Below are 21687 nucleotides of genomic sequence, written 5' to 3'. Positions count from 1 at the left end.
TGTCAATCTTTACCAATTTATTTTATACAAAACAGTAGCAATGTAGAATATGGGAATTATCTTCTGCTGCCACACACGCAAAGTTGTGAACATTCCAAGCCAATGTATACAGTTTGGAGGGGAAGGCTAAACAATAGCATCAACCATGCTACTGAACATAGGAATTTTTTATCTAAAAAGACTAAAAATTAGATAGCAATGCCTTCTTAATATTGCTCTCATCATTGAAGATGGAAGAAACATAAAAAGTGACTTTTTTTTAAGATTAAAAAAAAGGAAAAACCAAGAGGCTGCTACAACACTGCCATACAGTCAAACCATCTTATTTCAATATTTGCATAATTGATAGCAGCATTATTTTTACTGAACCGTGTGCACCTACATTTAGAAATACATCAAAGCAAAATATTGTGGCAGTCATCCATCAAGATCCAAAAGAAAGAAAACAAACAAAAAATAACTCTAGGATGAACATACTATATGTAGATGAACATGTATGGAGACTGAATCAATATCTACATTCTTGGACTGTTCCATTCTGCCCCAAATAAAAGTCTCAACTCAAATTGTCAACGGTGCATTTTTTGGAGGATTTGAGTTTTTCCAGTTCTTATTATACTGCATGCTTGGAACAAAGAGGGTCATAATAAATCCTTCTACACAATGAACTTTAAGTAGACAGTTGAAAATAAATTTACTACTTGTAAACACACACAAAAAGAAAAATACAAGATTCTTTTTATTTTTAAACAATCAGTGCTTCCAAAAGCACATTATCTTCTGTATCGACCTCTCTCCCCTCGGTCTCTGTCCCGATCACATAATCGCTCTCTTTCTCTTTCTCTATCACGTCCTCTATCTCGTTCTCTGTCTCTTCTGTTATCTCTAGGGCGGTCTCGCTCTCGCTCCCGATCTCTTTCACGAGGTCTACTTCTCCGACCACTGACAACAGCTTGTGTTCGACGAAGGAAATCATCCACCCTCATATCATAATCATGCTAGAAAAGGTAAGAAATGGGTACGGTATGTCAAAAATCAAACGGAATTTATGTGTCCCTTCATTGTAGAGAAAGAATCTAAATAAATGCCCTATTCATTAATTCACAGAATGTAATCCTGACATTGTTTAGAAAAAGGATTTTGATGTCTTACTAATTAGACACCTACAACAGAGGACTATACAAATCTCATTAAAAAATCACTTCATGCAGTTTTCTATTTAACTTTAATGATTTCTCCATCCAATCCCTTTAGTAAGATTTATGCCAGGGCTTCCCTGGTGGCGCGGTGGTTGAGAGTCTGCCTGCCGATGCAGGGGACACGGGTTCGTGCCCCAGTCCGGGAAGATCCCACATGCCGCGGAGCGGCTGGGCCCGTGAGCCAGGGCCGCTGGGCCTGCGCAACCGGAACCTGTGCTCCGCATGACCTCTCCGGGAGAGGCCACAACAGTGAGAGGCCCGCATACCACAAAAAAAAAAAAAAAAGATTTATGCCAAAATAATCACCTAATGATGACCATCAACCACATGATCAATACATGATCAATACATCAATACATGCTGTCAACTACGCTAAATGTCATCAATGTTTTTCTGCAACTGGTGAGCTCTACTTATTTTTCCTCCTTTGAGTCCACAAACTAAACCAAACCAACTCTGCCCTCTAAAGGTGAAATTAAGAATTCTTCCATTCCTGATTTTTTTTCAAACTAAATCACTGTTAATGACAATTTATGGAATTTGACAGAATTTTAAGAAAATATGTACTGCAGTAAGATTGTAGTCTATTCCACACAGAGCTAATAATACACAAAAGGTTGAGGAGGACGCGAAGGGTAAGATATGCAACTGAGGTGCAAGGTTGTTACCGTGGATATTTCTAAACTTGACCCCTGCTCTAGATTTCTACTCTTAGTTCTCAATTCTTCTTTACTTACTGAACTTGGTCTCTTCAAGAGTCAGCTTAAATATATAGAATATAAGGTTCAAAAACAATTCCACACTACCTTTCACATATAATAAATATGTGAATATTACCTAATTATGAAATATATACATAAATACTAACAAAAAAGCTACAATAGAAATATAACTTGTTTAAAAGTACATTTTGATAAAAGAATCTCAGAAAAACTTCCTTTTTTGAAAATGTGATCATTTACAAAAGGCATTTTTAAAAACACAACCCAGCTAGTCAACTAAGATTTCATCATACATAGGCTGTATATTTCTTCTTCTGTGACTGAAAAACCAAACCAAACAAAAAAAACCACTACTAAATTAAAGTCTATTAGTCAATTAGTATTCTCAAATTGTTTAACCGAACATTAAAGATTTGAAGGATTAGTATCTTTGAGGATAAGGAAATAAATGACAGATGAAAGTATCTCAAAGATAGGCTAGGAAACCACTGCTCTGACTGGTCCTCTCAGATATGCATGCTCTTTATCATGTGGGAAGATAAAAGGATGTTTATGTGGCCCAGCACAGAGAGAGAGAGAGAGAGAGAGAGAGAGAGAGAGAGAGAGAGAGAGAGTGTGTGTGTGTGTCTGTGTGTGTGTGTGACATTTAATAAACTCAGCCCAACTACTACACTGAAGACCCAGAAATCTCAAAGTCAAATATAGTCTGCTTAAATAATCAAAGGGGCTAGCCATTTTTAATAAAAACAAGTTGTGAATTACTTCAAAAACAGCCTTCAATAAGAATATGAAACCGTCTACCACTCAACATAATCTGGTATCCCTCACATTCAAATTATCTACAGAATTCTAAGCAGTTCCCTCATACTTCTGCCTTCTCATTCACTTACTACTCGTTTATCTCTGTATCTTGCTTCATGTGGTACTGGGTGATGTCCTGAGTACGGGGGATGAGCTTGAGGAGGTGGAGCATGGTGCTGATAGTAAGGATGGTGTGGAGGTTGTTCCATTCCAGGATAAGGAGTCTAAAAAAAGAAAACCACTTCCATAAGCATCTACCAAACAATCTTGTAAACAAACCATTCTTAGAATTCCCCTATCCAAACCACCCATCCCAAACAAATAATTTACTCTGTACAAGCCATTTACTTTGATGGCATTAGGATTCTTCAAAATACCCTCTTTATTTGCTTGTTGAAAATGTGTGTAATAAACTCTCTAATTACATATCTTCCAAAATTTAACATTTATACTTTTATACATACAATTTACATACTAATAAAAACAGCGAGCCCTCACTACAGTGATTACTATGGACCAGGCACTGTCCTAAGCACTTTACATGGCTCATTTAATTCTCACAGCAACCCTTCAGATAGGTACTATTTCGTAATCCTAGTTTACAAAAGGGAAACTGAGGCACCAAATGGTTAAGTAACCTGCTTAAGATCACACTGCTGGTAAAGGGGTGGAAGTTAGACACAATATCAGGCATTCTGGCTCTAGAATCAATCATCTTAACCACTATGCACAACTGTATTCTTAAAAAAAAAATAAAAACTCAGGGGCTAATGAACTTTTATATGCCATTATAAAATAATGGAAAATAAAAGGTACTTCTCCCCCTAATCAGTGCCAAGATAATATTATTAAATATTTTAATTTCATAGAATCTAAAGGAAAGAAACCTCATAATTCATCTATCTGTACAGAGTAACTAAGTGAAACAAAAGTCAGATGGAAATGCCACATTACAGGCAGCATTTAAGATAAAAAAGGTAAGAAACAATCAGAACTACTTAAACTTCCAAGTTTTTTATTTTTTAGGGATTAATGCTTCAGTTATCCTCAATACCTTAAGATATATTCTAAGAAGAATATCCAGTTTTTTTAAAGAAAGGAAAAAACATTAAAGTTTAGGAACAGGGTTTAATTAACCTTATTTAATATAGAGAATTTACTGAATATTAGGGTCAGGCACTATGCTAAACTTAACTTGTATTTTGTTTATTTAGCTTCTTGACAATCCTGAGGTTGACATTAAATGACATTAATGACTACTCCATTAAATTTTAAGCCTTTAAAGGATAGACATAATGTTCAATTTATTCACCAACATACACCCAGGGCAAGCACAGTGCCTGCAACGAGTAGGTACTAAATATTAGTTTGATGAGCCAAAGAATGAATGGATGCTTATCGAGTTTTACAGATAAAGAAAACTATAAGAAAAAAAATACATTATGAAACGTGTCCAAGGTCAGAGTTGAGAAGGGAAGGTATTTGAACCCCGAAGAGTTTGCACTACTAGCCACTACAATAATAAATCATAATACTCATCAATTAAGCGGGTACTATTAATATAAATCAAATCATTCATTAGCCTTTAGTTTTAAAAACAGCATGCAAGTATATATCACCAAAGATATGTATTTTAAGTCTCCTAATGGGTAACTGTAACAATCATATTCCAAGTAAGCACTCAAAATGTATGGAACTGCAAATGAAGTTAAATAACTTGCAAAAACAGAATAATACAAACCATTCCTTGCCAAGGTGGTGGTGGTCCCATGTTATGAAATTCCCTCACATAATCATTGTAGGACTAAAATGAAAGATGATAATGTTAATAAATAAATAAAAAGCCCAGAAGTTACAAAATAAATCAGATACAGATTTTATGTACATTAAATTTAAAAAGTGAGATGCTTACCCCATTTAAAAACACATCTCGGCGAACTCCTGAAAACCGTCTGTTGGGAATAAGATTTGTGAAACTAAATTCAGGTAATTCATAAACTAGTTCCAAGAATGTAATTCAAAACTAAGCAAGAGTGAACCCAACTTACCTATCTACTTCCTGGTATCGTGGATCCTTTAAATACCCTGTTTAAACATCAAGCATTTTAGTATATCAAATATATGTTTTTTATTATGGCATTATAATTAAACCTTCCTTACCACTCAATTCAATTCTTCCCATGAAATAATAATGATGCTATTATTGTATTATTCCACTTTCAGATTTTCTTCTCAGATTACATGATAGAAGTAACTAAATAACTTACTGATATCACAGAATTATAAACTGCTAGAGAGATTTTCATATGGATCTTCTAAATTCACACCCCAATTCTTGCTAGACAGAAACTTCTTCATGCTGCACCGTAAGGAAGGTAACGGCAGAGGAATTATCTTGAGGACACCGTAATAGGTCTTAAAACAAATGTTTACCTCTACCTTGAGTATACACAAGCCTTGCTAAGTCAACCATAGTTTTAAAAAATGCAAACGTACAGGGAGAAAAGCAAAATTAACAAAAGTTGCAAAAATGAAGATATATACATTTTATCAATAAGTGAAAGAACCATGGTAATAAGAGAAATATTCTACCTCCTTCTTTTCATAAGTACTCAGTAAATTAAAAATGTAAAAAAATCTGAGTGGCCAAGTTACCGGGGAAAAATTTAATTATATTCTCTGGAATATCCCATTTTGGAGAAGAATGAGGCTTATCAAGCCACCTGTCACATACAGTGCTTTAATGCTAACACCAACTTCCAAATTGCCTAATTTTTATACGTGTATCACTGACTGTTTTAAATATCTTCTCTTAAATACACTTTGCCTTTTTCAATTCCAGTAAGGGAAAGACTAACTGAAAAGCTGCTTTTAGATTAAACCAAGCATTCCCCATTCCTCTCTAAAAAAATGATGTCAAAGGTATTTTTATTTAGAAAATATAGCGTAATTTCCGTTTCCATTTAAAGCTGTATACACATGAAATATTAAGTATCAAAGGGAATCAAAAGCTTAATAGAGTGTAAGATCACTGCTTTCCCTAACTACATTTAATCTTAAAAGCACAAGTGCAGTTTCCATTTGTGCAATGATAATTAGTAATTTCAGATAATTAACATTATGATAATGAGTCACACTAGAATAAACAACCTTAACAAAGTAGAGGAATTACTACGTGATTAATAATTTCCTAAGGTTTAAGTAGTCACATCCTAAAATTTTCTCACTTTTAAAACTATAGGGTCATGATAGAAGTTTGTGTTGTTGTTGTTGTTTTTAATAATTTCAAGTCAAATATCTGCAGGATTATAAAATATTAACCTGGTCTCTGATGAAACTCAGGGGCATAGTCAATCCTTGGTTTCTTTCTGCTGTTATGAATATCATAATCTTCTGGTCGACGCCTACACAAATTAGACACATTAGAAATTAAACCAAAAACTGCTGGGAGAACAAACAGCAAAGCAAGTGTTTCTGACAGAAATAAGCATACAAAAAAGCTCATTATTTCCTTTAAAAGAACACCCTCATTTTTGGTGAGCAAATATCTTAAAATTTCTAAATTCTAATTTCTCAAAGTAATTACTATACACCAATCCTTAGATGAAGCGCTGGAATAGATATTCTGTGTAATCCTCATGCTATGACGAGGCACTTGCAAAGAGTAATCTGCTCAAAATACGTAAATCACATTTTAGTAATCTAAACAAAAGTAAGTGAGCTGCCCTCAAACTAATATAAATATCCAGTTTAACAATTAAAACACTTTCCCAAATAAAGTCTCCATTCAGGTAAAAGAAAGGGGGGAAAAAACTATCATCATTACATAACAGGTAACTCTAAAATCTATATATTTATACGTATTAATGTCATTTTAGGCTAAGTCTAAAGAAAATTAAGAATTTCTTAAATATTTTTCTTCTGCTTTGCACAAAATTACACTTTTCACATGATCATACAGAAAATTTGATACTTATTAAACGTGACTTTACAGAAAAGTTTTGAAAATCTTAATACTTTGAAAAACCAATTTCTAAAGTTAATAACATTTAGGAATTATGGGAATGTTTTCCAGAGACAATGCCTTAAAATAAAACTGGCACGTAATGGGGCAGAGTTTTAACAGAGTTCATAAAACGAGTTCAAAGTGTATTCTTTAGAAGGTGACAACTTTACTATCTGAAGAGGGCTGCTCTTCACTATCTTCCATAAATCTCAATGGTTAATGTAAATACATCATTACACTTCATTTTACTTAGTATTTAATAAAGAGCTACATAAAAGAAAAACAAAAATCCAAGTTTTTAAGGTAATAATAAATACACCTTTTTACCCTTAATGTAAAAAACTCCATAATAACCTGGTATCACTAGTTTTCCAGCTATTTCTCTGCATATCAATTGCTATCATTAACTTTTGCAACACAAGTTCACTCAAACTACGAAGCTGCAATAAACCCAAGCCCCCCCAACAGAATAAAAACAGTTGCATCTACAATAAATAAGACTAAGAAAATTAAAAGCTGGTTTAAAAAAATAAACATACCGCTTTCTTGTAGTTTGGGGAGTGCATTTACGACCGGTATAAAACATGATAGTAACAGTTCATAAAGTAGTCCAACTACTGACTTTAAGCTGTAAGCCACATACAAATATGGAGGCCCTGGCAGGCTTGAGAGAAGGTGTAGTGTAAGTATAGTTTACAGTCCATTGCAAAACTGAGGTAAAAACTTCACTTGTATGTACTGCATTGCACTGGAAACCTCTTAGCTTAAAACTTCAAAAGACATCTTGGTGCTCAGTCCTTTTAGGCCAAAAATAAGGGGGCTCTGCCAGGTTTCCTCCTACCTACTTGACAGTGTCCTTCTTAAGCTCAAAGAAATGGGGACTCTTGTTGGATTATCTGTACCTACCACAGGATGTTTCCACCAAAAGGAAACTTAACCAAAGGTTTCATCCCATCAACCACACATCCAACAGTCTTTAGCAGAATATTTTAGATTTAGCTGTATGCAAATCTATACAGGGGAAGGTGTTGGGTAGAAGGGCATAAATCAGTCCTTTGCAAAGACTTCTCCAATTCTGTAACAAGTTAAACCCCCTTTTCCTGGAAAATGCTGTTTAGTTCATAAGTAGTGATCAATAACCATGGCGATCCTCTAAAAAACACTTTAAGTCCACAGGTACTGCCAGCATCTGGAAAAGCTGTAAACAGACACAGCAACAGCCCTTCTTTTTGGTTTGTTGCCGGGTCTCCCAGGGCCACTTGATCCCCTTTGGAAAGAACCTATTGTGTTCAGAAGCTCAGCAAGATGTGTGAATTCACTGGGTACAAGTTAGACAATATTTGACAATGGGGTTAACACATCACGATGGTAAAATCTGAAACAGTCCCAATAATGCTCCTCTTGAATATCAAAATAACTTAAAATATTTTATCCTCTAAATGAGGCGTCATCTTCTGAAAAAATATTAGTGATCCTTTAAAGAAGTCCCATATCTGATAAGGCTTATCCAGAGACACACCTGAAAGAAAAGGCTTTTTACAAAATATTAACAATTTTTGCAAATAAAGACTTCCTCCTCTTCCTCCTTTCTAGCCTGTTCTTAGCAACAAAGGCCTACCTCATTTCAATGGTATACATTGTATTATCAGATTATTATCTAATCTAAACTGGTTATCACTCTTTAGCAGATAATTTTTTCTGCATAAGGAAAGATCCCCATTTTCCTCTTGAAAAATGACTGAGACCAAGGTGACCATGTGAAATCCTCAATGAAGCCACAAACTAGTCCATGCAGCTTGATTTGAGGATTTTCTCTTTCTTCTTTACCGCAGGACAAACTTTTGACGAATCACATTCCTCCATCATGTTATTCTGATACATGTGCCTATTATCAGTCCAAAGAACGTTTCTAACCTTCCCACATCCCGGACTGGTTCTCGACGGGATGGACGTCCTCTTGACCGGGGCTGAGAATGCATTCTTCTCTTGTGACGCATTTTATGAATGACCTGATACAAGTCAATACTTTCATCAGGGGGAAATAGAAGACAAAGCTGGGTTCCACATTCAAGTTCAATTTCCTAGAATAGGAAAGTAGTAATTTACAAGATGAAAAAAAAGGAGAAACTTTCAATAGACTTGTATTTTCCTGATGTACAAGAACAAAAACAGATTGACTTGGAGGCTTCCTTCCCAAGGCTGATGATCGTATGAGATTCCGATAAATTTCCTTGAAAGGTTTTAAAAAAACCTTTTAAAAGTGTTTCACGTATTTATATAAGGGGAAAAATTAAAAGTGTAGAATCTCCAAAGTTAACTACACAAAAAACTCTGTGACAATCACCCTCTGCAACAAAGGAATATTTCTTTGTGCAAAACACAGAAGTATCAGGACAAAGTCATCCATCTCAATACAGTGGAGGAAAAACATATGTTAGTGTGTCAACAATTTTCATAATCATAAATTGCTAAATGCACTTAAATACATTATATTAACTAGAAAAACAGACTAATCTACAGACTTTTTAAAATTAAGTTTTATTTTCAATTACCAATATTTTCACTTATGAGCAATGAAAACCTGGTTCAAAATTACATGTAGAAACCGTAAGGTTCACAGGTTTGGGTTTAAGTCACAGCACACTTTTAATTTCACTTGCAGACTTGAAAACCTGACTACACATACTTATCTCCTTTTCATAAAGCTTCCTTCTCCTCAGAAAACTTCAGCAGACATTAAATGGCATTTGTAAAATATACAAAGTTCAGAATCTGTTAAACAGTAGTAACATAATGAAAAAGCATGTAAAAATCATGTCAACTCTCTTTGAAAACTTTTCCTTCAATTGTATTAATGAAGTACCATATAAAGCTACCTATCTTTCAACATTAACGGAGGTCAGATTAATCAATCAAAATCACAGTAATCACAAACTCCAAATAAGAATATTTTCCCTTAATCTTTCCCACAAATTCAATCAAAATGGTTTTAAAATATCCTTCAATAAAGATCTCTAAAAGGGTTGATTAAATGTATGTTTTTTAAAGAATCAATTAAAACAACAAACCTGTCCATCACGTCCGATCTTTACTGGCTTATGTTCATTCCAAGGATTGGTGAGATGAGCCGACTTAGTGAAAGGTAATTCACGCCTAAATACAAAGTAATATTAATTATATTACTTTGCAGAATCCTTATACTACTTTAGTAGTGAATTCCTGTTAATCATGATTTAAATATGACTAAAATTTAAGATTGATAGAGCTTATTCCCCAGAAAGGGAGCCCCCTTCAGAGACACACTCTTTCTACATTCTCACGTGTTCTCAAAATTTAAAAAACCTAAATAATACGCTTAAGATAATGAGCTTGAAACCAAGACAGTTTGGAGTTTAATCCCAGCTCTCTCTCAGCTTCTCTGAGCCTGAGTTTCTTCATCTTATAAACAAGGATATCACCACCTTCTTCATACTTGTTTTAAGCAGTTTGCATATGAAATAACATATCAAATGTTTAGCATATTTCTTGCTTCTGTGTACTGAAAATCTTGTATTTTTTTAAAAAATAAATTATTTATTTTTGGCTGCGCTGGGTCTTTGTTGCTGCGCACGGGTTTTTCTCTAGTTGTGGTGAGTGGGGGCTACTGTTTGTTGCCGTGAACGGGCTTCTCATTGCGGTGGCCTCTCTTGTTGTGGAGCACAGGCTCTAGGCATGCTGGCTTCAGTAGTTGTAGCGCACACGCTTAGTTGCTCCGCGGCATGTGGGATCTTCCTGGTCCAGGGCTCGAACCCGTGTCCCCTGCATCGGCAGGTGGATTCTCAACCACTGCGCAACCAGGGAAGCCCCTAAAAATCTTGTATTTTTAAATAACTGATCAACAAAGAGATGAAGCTTAACCAGGCAGTTAATACCAAATGAAAATACACGCCCCCTATCCTTGGTTCAGGGCTGCTTTCCCAGATTCAAATGTCCTCCCTCCTTTTGATAAGGCAATATTCCCCACCACATATGGAATGGCTCTTGACAACACGTTTTTATTCATAAATTCCTATATTTGTATGTATTAATTATGCCCTCCACTTACACTACAGTGCTATACCTAAATAATTTAAACAAACTCTGGCTCTAAGTTGAGCCATAGGGCAAAATGGTCTCACCAAGTTAAAAAAAGATACCCTGTATTTTTATAGTTCTTTATCAACCCAGCACAACACTGAACACAAACATGACACACAATAAGTATTTGTCAAAAAAAATCGAAAATTAATATCATTCAATAAAGTTTCATCTATTTGTGCATAAGGTAATACCAAATTAAATAAATGCTTTAATTAAAGATTATATATATATATATATATACAATACAAATGAAACTGCTCAAAGGACATACAAAGATGAATAAAATAAAGAGCTTGAATTCCTAACCTTTCTTCCACAGCTTTTATCCGAGAGTAAACAAGCACACACAATTATTTTGTAAAAGAATGGGTACCATAAATAGAGTATAAAAGTTTTGTTTTTAATGTGCATGGTCATATCTATTTTGGAAAGAAAGAAAAAACAATCAGAAAATGCTTCCTGGAAAAGGTGGCATATGGGATAAGCCTGAAAGAAAAGTGACTCAGGAAAAGCCATATGTAGAGAGGTAAGGCAGGGTTACATTTGAAGCAATGAAAAGGACCTGAGCAAAGATATAATGGAGAAGAAAAAATACAAGCAAATAACCTGGTCCAGTGGACAAGCTATATAACCATTTATTCTAACCTTACGTGAATTTTCTTAAAGATGAATATTAAACGCCCAAATTTTACACAACTATTTTTAAACCTCAGAAAATATTTCAACATTTACAGGAAAAGAGAAGTATATATCTAAAATTAAAGTATCAAGGTGGCATGATCTGTGGTGGTGGTGATGTGAATGTATGGGAGAAGTGGGCAGAGTGTGACAGAAATGCCTACTAGGTACTACTACTTGATTCCTCATCTAAAAGACATCTTACCTCACACATTGAGAGTGGTTCAAGAGTGTATGTACATACATAAAAATATGTGTGTATGTATATATATCTACACACACACACACACACACACACACACACACACACACACACACACACACCCTTTACAGGGAAGGCAGGGGGAAAGAGACTATCATTAAGCTAGAGTAAGTCCATACCAAAGGCCTAGAATATCCAGATGCAGATCTATAGTTAAAACTGTACTTTAATGGCTTCTCAGATTTTTCCTCAGTTGCCAGTTAAAAAAAGGTTATGGAAAGGAATCAATAACCTACAACTACGAAAGTGCAGGACGGTTACAAGTTATTATTGCACAGAGTTACCACTGTTATTTAAACATTAGCAATGGAATACCCTAGGTCCAAAAAAAGGCATATGTTGAGCTGTTTGAGTCACTTAGGGTTAAAATTCTTTGGTGGCACTGATTCTAACTAGATTCTAGAGACCTCTGCCCACTGTTTTGACAAACTAGTTAATCCCAGACTGAAAAGCACAGAGAACTGTAAGGCCTTAGGAAAAACAGGGCTTAGATTAAGACTAAGAGAAACTGCACATCTGTGGTCATCACAATTATAGAGCAGGGATCCTAAAAATGAGCTTTTGAGCAGACATGTAATGAAAAAGCCTACAGATGATTATCTTTACTGTGAGTACCCTAGGTAACATGGCAGTGATTCTCTGACTTAAGGAGCTTAGAAAATGGGGCATATTTATTAACAAAAGAACATGAAACTCTTCAGAGGCTCTTATGTACTGACAGCTGTTTTGGTTATTAAAACTAAAAGGAATAATATCGAGAAACTATGAAAGAAAAGAGAAATGGGTTATCTGGAATGGACAAGAAAGGGGTGAGATTAAAATACAATATAGTCAGTAGATTTAATTCTGGTTGAATGACATTCTATAGATTTTAGCCTTATTTTGATCTAACTCCCAGCAGCAACTTAAGTCACTTTTTAATGCTTCCTTTCATATCTGCTACCATGCACCATCTAGTTTTAAACTCCAGTGTGCCTACAGGTTTGAGGTGCATGTAAGGATTCTGCATTTTAATAATCAGATACTACTGATGCAGGTGATCCAGGGGCCACACCTCAAAAAACTTAAGGCTAGTTATTATTAAATCCAAAAGGTACTTAAATAAAACTCTAATAACTATCATATCTGAAAAGAAAATATATTAATAGCAGTTACTATTACTGATAGCAAAGCCTTCAGGGTTTATATTAAAGTTTAATCCTTTTAACACTGAAGGTCAAATGTAATTCTCATTTCACACAGAAAACTTAGAGTTCAAGTGACTTACTCAAAGAAATGTCAATGTAATAAGAACACGTGCCCCCTCAGAACTCTGAAGTATTTTAATATTACTCTTTAACGCACTTATGAGTATTTAAAAAAAAGTGACTTTTTTTTTTAAATTAAGAATATTCTTTCCAGGTAAACCTAAAACTTACTTAACAGTAATAAAAAACATTACTACCCAAAATTTTACACAAAATCTTAGCAGAATGGACTATTTGGGTTTGTACCTCTTCTGATGCTAGCTATATATATTTCAAATGCGTTAGTAAAAGAGCCAGTAAGTCAATGAAGAAGAAAATGAAGATGATAATCTGTGAATAAACTCATCTTCTAAAATTAAGAAACACATTTCCTTATCAATAATCTGAAATGAAGGTTCATAAAACAAGTAACATTCTAAAATTTGCTACCACCAATCTAAAACTGGGTAATTATTTTCCTCCTAAGAAAGCATCACCTCCAAATATTTTCCAGTAACACCAGTAATGTTTCTAGTCATAAAACCATAGACTTAACAAATCTCTCCTTTGGCCTTTACAGTTATCCATCCAAAAAAATAAGTAAAAATGTCTATCTCTGCTAAGAAATAATTGGCACCTTGTCTTCACTATAAACTGCCACCAGATTTTTAAATTTTATAATTTTGATTATGATTTAACTTTAGAAATTAAGAACTATAAATCTATATTTAAAAACCCTGGGTACAGGGGAGTATGGGAATATCATCGATAGTCTCACCACCCTGACAATGCATTCCAACATTATAATTATGTATCCTTTCATTTGTTGTATCTTTCCATGTTACTACATGGACAATTATTTTTGTGTATTACATTTAAGTGACAAATCATAATTTACTTAACCAATTTCCTATGAGAGAATTTAGATTGCTTCTAATTTTTCCCTATAGAAAGTAATGACGGGGGGCTTCCCTAGTGGCGCAGTGGTTGAGAGTCCCCCTGCCAATGCAGGGGACATGGGTTCGAACCCTGGTCTGGGAAGATCCCACATGCCGCACAGAAACTGAGCCCATGCGCCACAACTACTAAGCTTGTGCTCTACAGCCTGCAAGCCACAACTACTGAGCCCACATGCCAAATCTATTGAAGTCTGCGCGCCTAGAACTCGTGCTCCGCGACAAGAGAAACCACCGCAATGAGGAGCCCGCGCACAACAAAGAGTAGCCCCTGCTAGCCGCAACAAGAGAAAGCCAGCATGCAGCAACGAAGACCCAACACAGCCAAAAATAAAAATAAATAAAATAAATTTATTTAAAAAAAAGTAATGACGGGATGAATAATGGTGATATATTTATATGCACATATAGCTTTTTGCTACTCTATTAAACATCAACCTAATACACTATCTCTGCTGTATCACTGCCCATTTTCATAGTTCCTCACTGTCCCACAGCAAAGGTTTATTAACTCCTTAGACTGGCCCGCATTACTACCCATCTTTGCCTTTTGTTCTTCTCTTTACTGACTATCTGCTTTATTAAAAAGGTGGTTCCCTATCCCATCCACAGACCCCACTCAAACCCCCCACCCCATGGTTTCTGATTTCATGTTTCTTCTTTGTGCTACTTTGCCTCCTGAATATGAACAGCATTTTTCTTTCTTATCCAGCTCCTCTATCCTCATCAAAAATCCACCTAAGCCGACTTAATGATACAAAAAAATCCATATGGTCCCTTTCAGGTGATTCTTATTTAGCTAAAGTTAATTTTACAGGTAGTAGATTTGTGCATGCCATATAAAGTTCACTTAAATAATTAGCTTTTCATATTGTTGAAATAGCTTTCTAAGTCCAAGATGGAGCCACTCCTGCCCAAGGTGCTAAGCCAGCAAACTGAAACTTAGATAACTTTCACATCCCTGTAAATGCTCCACTTGACCAGAAATGCAATATATCCAGTCAGTCAATCCCCAAACGCCAAGCCAACTCTGGGCTTCCTCATCCCAAACAAGGTTGACTGTGTGGCCCCATCCAATCAGCTATTTTCTTATTTGTCTGTTTCTTTATCCTATGAAAGTTTTCTGCCTTCTGCCCCATTTTGCAGTTCTCGACAAGAGATTATCCACTTGCTGAAGTGTTAAGTCTCTCTGTATCATCTAAATTGACTTCTTTAATCATTTTTTTAAACAATATACAATCGTTCAGTAAGGACAAAAAAAGTGGTAAATAACTCGGATTCAAAGTAAGTCTACGTTTCTAACAAACATTTAAATCTTAACTACTGCAGTTTCAAAAGGTCACAATGCCAACTAACATGATTTGCTAACTTCCTTAAAAAACACTAGTTGTTCACAACTAAATTAGTCACCTCCAAAATGTTATATTAGCCAAGTCAAAGGGTGACTATTTTCCCACTCCACAGTAATAAAATGGCATGTTAAATCACTAAACGTAAACGTGTGCTAAATAACATAAGCAACTGTCTGATTTGTAAATTTACTGCCATAATACTAATGCAGAGAACAAATGAAATACATAAAACTCCTGACTAAATAAATCTTTGCCCCATGCATTCTATATTAATTATAAAGGTGGTGAACAATACAATCTAAGCATATTAATGTTACTTTTACTTTTTTTTAACATTGTTAAATAAACTCTATAGGTCCCAATCAGCCTAGGAATGACACCAAAAAAAGGGGGACAATAATTAGAATAAATTAAAACTAAATAACTGTGGAGCTTTAACATTATTCTCAACTGGTAGCCCATTCAAAACAAGAGCAACTTTAATTATCTACACTGAAGTGTGTAATTTACCTGCAAATCCAGTCAATTTTAAAGACACCTCCGAGCATTTTAGCATTCATTCCTGCTGGAAGTACCCAATGTATAGGAGATCCTCCATGGTGTGATTCTGAAGAAAGTCTTGCAAATCCTAGGGGAATAAATCACAACATAATATATAGATGCAAATATAATTAGTGTTTTTACATATCCAAATTATTTTTACTCTTACCTTGAAATTTTCCACTCTCTCTCACAGAAAATATTAAGATAACACTCCTTGCCGATCTGAATGCAGCATTTAATTTCTTCTCATTTACTGGCAGTGTAGACCATACACCCTATATAAATGATGTAAAGATCAAAGATTGAAATTAATGTAAATATTTTATGTTTCCAATTACATTTGCAGGAAACCAAGGTTACCAATAAGCTATAATGAATAAATGTCCTATTTATTCGTAGGACATTTATGAATAATGTCGTATGTCAAAATAATGGAATAATCTATTAAAAACTTGGGAAAAATATGGAGAAAATTACCAACCTTAACAAAATCATTAAAACAATTAGTAAACAAACACATGGGGGCAGGGGGCAATCAAATCATATGGGCTAGAATTTTAGATAATAAAAACAATCACCTACAATTTAAAATCAGAACCATTTACTGTGGTAAAAACATTCTGTTTGAAGGTGAATCACAATGTGTACATTTTTTTTCTTTAAAAACTGTGACTAACCAAATAATTAAAAATGATCATGTTAGTAAATCCGTAAGTGAAGAATTTCTGTCAAGTTTCTAGCATTTCTCTCTTCTTTCTATTTAAGTTCAAATTTTCATGTATCAATAGTTTGACTGAAGAGACCTGTGTTTTATGTAGAGCTGGAACATAGTTATTATTTCCAAAGCATTTTAAACAATTCTTTCGTCATGAAAGATTCAGAGGCAGGAATGCTAATGTAAACCAGAACCTCTAATTCAGTTTAATCTGCTGATACATACTAGACCTCATTCTCACTAGGTGCTTAACTACTTCTGCCTAAATCCACTCCAGCTAAAGAACAGAATAAACTTCCACTATTTAGTGTATTATTCCTTCCAGCTGTAAAATTTAGTGGGTAACCCTCAACTTAAGTTAGAAATATAGGATTATTAATATTGACAGAAATACAGTTTAAAAAATGCTTAACTTTAGTTTTAACTTTCTCAACGTCAGTAGAAACTCTCTTAAAACAAAAATACAAAAATGTTAGAATAGTTGGTATAAAAAGTAGATGCATTTTTGTAACAAAAACATTTTTTAAAAAATTAACCTTACAACATCCTATAGCAACTGGGCATATCCCTTTTGTAAAGCCCAGGGTGGGGCTTTAAACTAAAATGAACTCTTCCCTTTTCTTCTAAATCCAAGTGATCTTACTTCTAAAAGTAAAAGAAACTCTCCGTAAAAGAATGATTTCTTTTCAAGAAAATCTCAAGGTGTAAAACAAGCAGCAATATAAAACAAAACTGGTTAACTAAAAAAACTTTATAAAATGTATTAGTATAATAAACTAGCAATTGAGTATAGAAACACAAAAATCCAAAGAAACACGGCTTTTGTTGTACAACGTATAATTATATATTCTTCAAATATTGAACATTTTTATTTCTAAACTCATCTTCAAAAGATTTAAAAGAAAACTCAAATTACTACTAGGTTGCCTAACCAGTCAAAAAAGCAGACCCTACATGTCAACTGGACTATGGATCTCTAAAGCTTTAATGAAAATTACAGTATGTCATGTACTCAAGTGATACTCAAGTCTACCTTCACATTTAAATTTTCAAGATTAGGATATTTCAACAGAACTGATGCTAATACCTTAGCTTTGGCAAGGGACACATTCTCATGGTTGTTACTCTTTATGAGAAAAAATCTCGCATCCTGTAGGACATATTTGAGTTTACTGGTTTGATCTGAAAAAAAGAAATCCAAATTGATTAAACAGAAGCCATTATCACACAGAGGGAAATAAGTTGTACTAACTGAAATTAGCCCTCCAAAACCCAGCTAAACTTTTAAAATTCATAATCACCCATTCAACCTAGAAAGCTAAGCCACAACACATAATAAAGCAAAGCTAAGAAAGACACCAGCATTTTGCAAGAAGGCAAACCTAATATAGTAATGTTCTAATATATCAGATCCATATTTTTTAAGTGTAAAAATGGCTATAAATTTTATAGATCTTTATCACATTAACCATTTAAAATTTGCTAATAGACCATTATGCTACTAAAATAAATATAACATCCACTCTGTCCAAAAACTGTTAAGATGTCCTAAAATGTCTGCTACTGTTCTAAAAGATACCCAGTAAGAAGTGAACATGGAGCTCTGTGTAAGACTAAATTACTTTTTTCCCTTAATGTAATATATCAGAACATTACTACATTAAAACCAACTATTAATGGAGAACCAATAAGGCAAAATAATGACTTTTAAGGAAGCATGCAATGAAAACAATTTCAAATTTAAATGATACCTTTTCGGACAGCACGAACGGAAGATGATAATTTCTCATGCTTCTTTTCTGAACCTGTATTTAGCCAAAGTACATTTGTTCAGATTGAGCTTTAATAGAGATAAGACAAAATTTCTACAGTCTTGTCACATAAAGTTCTCATTCAAGACAAATTATTCTTCCTGGCGCACCCACACACACAAAAAAAAATACTTCTCAATGTGTACGAGTGTTTTGCTTTTTGGGTTGTTTGGATGTTTTTAAAAATATTTGAACAGTTTCTCACTCAGAAAACTAGTCACTGAATCATCATCTTCCAAGAAAAAAAAAAGTGAAATTCCACTTAAGCAGTAACAGAACAGGATTAAAATAATAAGAAAAAGCTTAGTTTCCTCTAGATTTATTACACTGAACATGCCAGAAATCAATACTAATGAATATTAACAAGTTCACGCTAAACTACAGCCTTCACACACTTTTTACAGCAGATTACATTAGAATCAGTCAGATATTATCACAAATAAAAGTAAAATGAGAATACCTGCATATGACTCTGATGCAGAGCTTCCACTTCTATCAAAAACAATAGGAGATATTCCTCTAGCTCTCTTCCTTTCCTTCTTTTTCTCATCTAAAAAAGAATTCAGACAAGATTTTTAAAAACATTACAATAATATAGGTACAGTTAATCAAATAAGAATGTATCATCATGCATCTGGATTTTGCATAATTCCTAAGTATTATTCATTATTAATCCTTCCTGACCCCCTCAATTTCCTAACATGTTCCAATTCAGACAGTGTTCAAAAACTAAGGACATTTTGTTAGTTCTCCCACCAATTTTAATCAAATAAAAATACACAGCTATAATTAAGAACTACTTATCCTATATATAAAAGGTCTTAAAGTTTTAAAAGGGAAAAAAATTTTGCAAAGCAAACACAACTTTTCTTTCAATTAAATTTACGGTGTTCCCTTCTACGAACCAAGTACCACTGTTTTAAGTCCTCTTTTTAAAAAGTATACTATCATTCTTCATCACAATTCCAGCTCTATCTTAGATGTCTGATGAACCGCAGAACCCAAAGCCTTTCAATTTTTTTTTTTTTTAATTACACTATAGTAAATTAGCAACTCCCTTCTGGTTGCCACTGCTTGCTTTTATATCTTCAATTCCATTCTTACTGACCACTTCCTTCCTGAATTACTGCTTATTTTCAAATTCAATTTAAAATTTATCTCTAAAATCTCAGCGACAGTCTATGTATTCTATTAAAAAGCTGGGAATCTTCAGTAGACAGAAGAGGTTTGCATTACCTATAAGAACCATTTCAGGCTTAATTTGGAAGCATATAAGTGAGGGCCTAAAATGGAATTAGACTCTCCTATTTCTATTGGTATTTTAATTACACCAATATAAGCACCTTTACTTTTCAGTTAGAAAAAGGAATATGATGGGAGAAAATGCATATACTTATTTTTATAAAAGTTAACAGAATGTTGAAAAATAATAATCAATGATCTTTCATACAAACTCCTATTTTAAAAGCTTTAAATAAATTATTTCCCTTAATCCTCATAACAAACTCATGAGATACATAATACCCATTATTCTCATTTACAGAACAGGAAACCTCAGCTTAGTGGTGTGGTTAGGCAACTTGGCTAGGGTCCCACAGTTCCTGAGTGGCAGAACCTAGTTTCTAACTTGAAAGTACAAGCCATGAGCAAGAGAATAGAAAAGATATTTTACTTCTATTCTTGAAAGGGGATTCTAGGTTTAAACTAGCTTAAAGATGGAAAACTCCAAGGACAAAAGTTCCTTTTCTTTTAGTTTAAGCATTTTTCCCTTTGTAATTTACTACTAATTCCTTCTCCAAATAGATGTTAACAAGAAGCTTGTAAATGATGCTAATTTTCCTAACTTAAGGCAAAAAGGAAGGGCAAAGCAGTACATATTGGCACAACTACAAAGCCAGGCCCATTTAAAGCTAGCAGCTTGGGAACATAATGAAATTTATATAACTAGCTATAGAGAAAAGCATTTATTTACAGGTTTGTTGGCTTTGAATGATACCTGACCTTTAAGTTTTAAAATCCTCTCCCTCAGAGTAAACTATAAGACTTCAAGAGAATAGACTGAAGCCTTTTAGTGTAAAATGAGTGAGAATCTCTCCCAAACAGATAACAGGATTTTTTGTCATATCCCAAATCTCTTTCTCATCCATGTCTGTTTTGTTCACTGACTACACATTCTTATATAGTGTTTGGCACACAGAAGGAACTGAATTCATTGAATCAATGAGTATGGCATGTACATGAAAGAGATTAGAAAAATAAAACTGTTAAAAAATTTTTTTTACATTATTTCTTTCAAAAATTCTAGCATGTTTCTTTTATTATTTTCCTCTTTGAAAAGTTAGGGATCTAAGCATTATAAATTGATCACAAAGGTAATACATCTCTTGCTGCTGTTTAAAAATAATACTTTATGGTTCTAAGTACTAAAAGAATCTCTCAACAAGATGATGCAGGGACTTCCCTAGTGATGGAGTGGTTAATAATCCACCTGCCAGTGTAGGGGACACAGGTTCGAGCCCTGGTCCGGGAAGATCCCACATGCCGCGGAGCAACTAAGCCCATGTGCCACAACCACTGAGGCTGCGCTCTAGAGCCCATGCGCCACAACTACCGAGCTCACTCGCCTAGAGCCTGTGCCCCACAAAAGGAGAAGCCACCACAACGAGAAGCGCATGCACCACAATGAAGAGTAGTCCCTGCTCACAGCAACTAGAGAAAGCCCGCACGCAGCAATGAAGACCCAACACAGCCAAAAATAAATAAATAAATTTATTTCAAAAAAAAAAAAAGGATGATGCAGGAAATATAATAGAAGCAGAAGTAAGATCTCGCCCAACAATTTTTATGTAATGTTAAATATAGCATTACCATGAAAAATCTCCAAGGATTTTTTATCTTTTTTGTATAAATAACTTTCACTGCTGTTAAGTTTATGATCTCCTCTCCTGACTATTATTCTCAGGTCAAAAAAACAATTGAAAGTTATCTAACAAATAAACCTTTAACAACCACCAAGTGTGTCACTTTTCTAAGGAAATTACTGAAATTTTGAGAAAAAATAAGGTAAAATAAACTGGAATCTAGAAAGTTCATGACACAGAAACTAAACTGTGATCCCTTGTATTTAAAACTCTTGAAAAACATTTTTTACCTCTGGTGGAGTTCCAGATCCACCCCATTTTTCTCTCACACATTATTATAAAGAGAAACCACTCCAAAATAAAAATAATAATGTCCTGCATACTAAATACAGTCTTTAAAAAATGTTCCACATAAGAGCTCTTCCAAAGAAAAGCC

The 21687-nt window shown here is 34.2% G+C and overlaps 1 protein-coding gene across 4 annotated transcripts in view; it reads right to left on the bottom strand.

Annotated features, from left to right (window-relative positions):
* Positions 1 to 21687, bottom strand: part of YTHDC1 (YTH N6-methyladenosine RNA binding protein C1) — a 35459-nt gene continuing 13772 nt past the window's right edge. Inside the window, exons 5-17 of one of the 4 annotated variants that reach the window (XM_082606621.1) lie at positions 18851 to 18940; positions 18331 to 18384; positions 17667 to 17761; positions 16031 to 16139; positions 15832 to 15949; positions 9797 to 9881; positions 8643 to 8809; positions 6044 to 6126; positions 4771 to 4807; positions 4635 to 4698; positions 4464 to 4526; positions 2812 to 2946; positions 1 to 998 (exon numbers count right to left, since the gene is read on the bottom strand). In XM_082606621.1, coding sequence (XP_082462747.1) covers positions 774 to 998; positions 2812 to 2946; positions 4464 to 4526; positions 4635 to 4698; positions 4771 to 4807; positions 6044 to 6126; positions 8643 to 8809; positions 9797 to 9881; positions 15832 to 15949; positions 16031 to 16139; positions 17667 to 17761; positions 18331 to 18384; positions 18851 to 18940 — 1325 coding nt within the window. In that variant the 3' untranslated portion in view covers positions 1 to 773. The remainder of the gene's footprint in view (positions 999 to 2811; positions 2947 to 4463; positions 4527 to 4634; positions 4699 to 4770; positions 4808 to 6043; positions 6127 to 8642; positions 8810 to 9796; positions 9882 to 15831; positions 15950 to 16030; positions 16140 to 17666; positions 17762 to 18330; positions 18385 to 18850; positions 18941 to 21687) is intronic. The other 3 variants (XM_082606622.1, XM_082606623.1, XM_082606624.1) reach the window with 3 other exon arrangements.

This window comes from Mesoplodon mirus, assembly GCF_964341445.2.
Source record: "Mesoplodon mirus genome assembly, chromosome: 2".
Classification (NCBI taxonomy): domain Eukaryota; kingdom Metazoa; phylum Chordata; class Mammalia; order Artiodactyla; family Ziphiidae; genus Mesoplodon; species Mesoplodon mirus.
The sequence above is the reverse complement of the archived record's forward strand: the minus strand, read 5'-3'. Positions and strand labels throughout refer to the sequence as shown.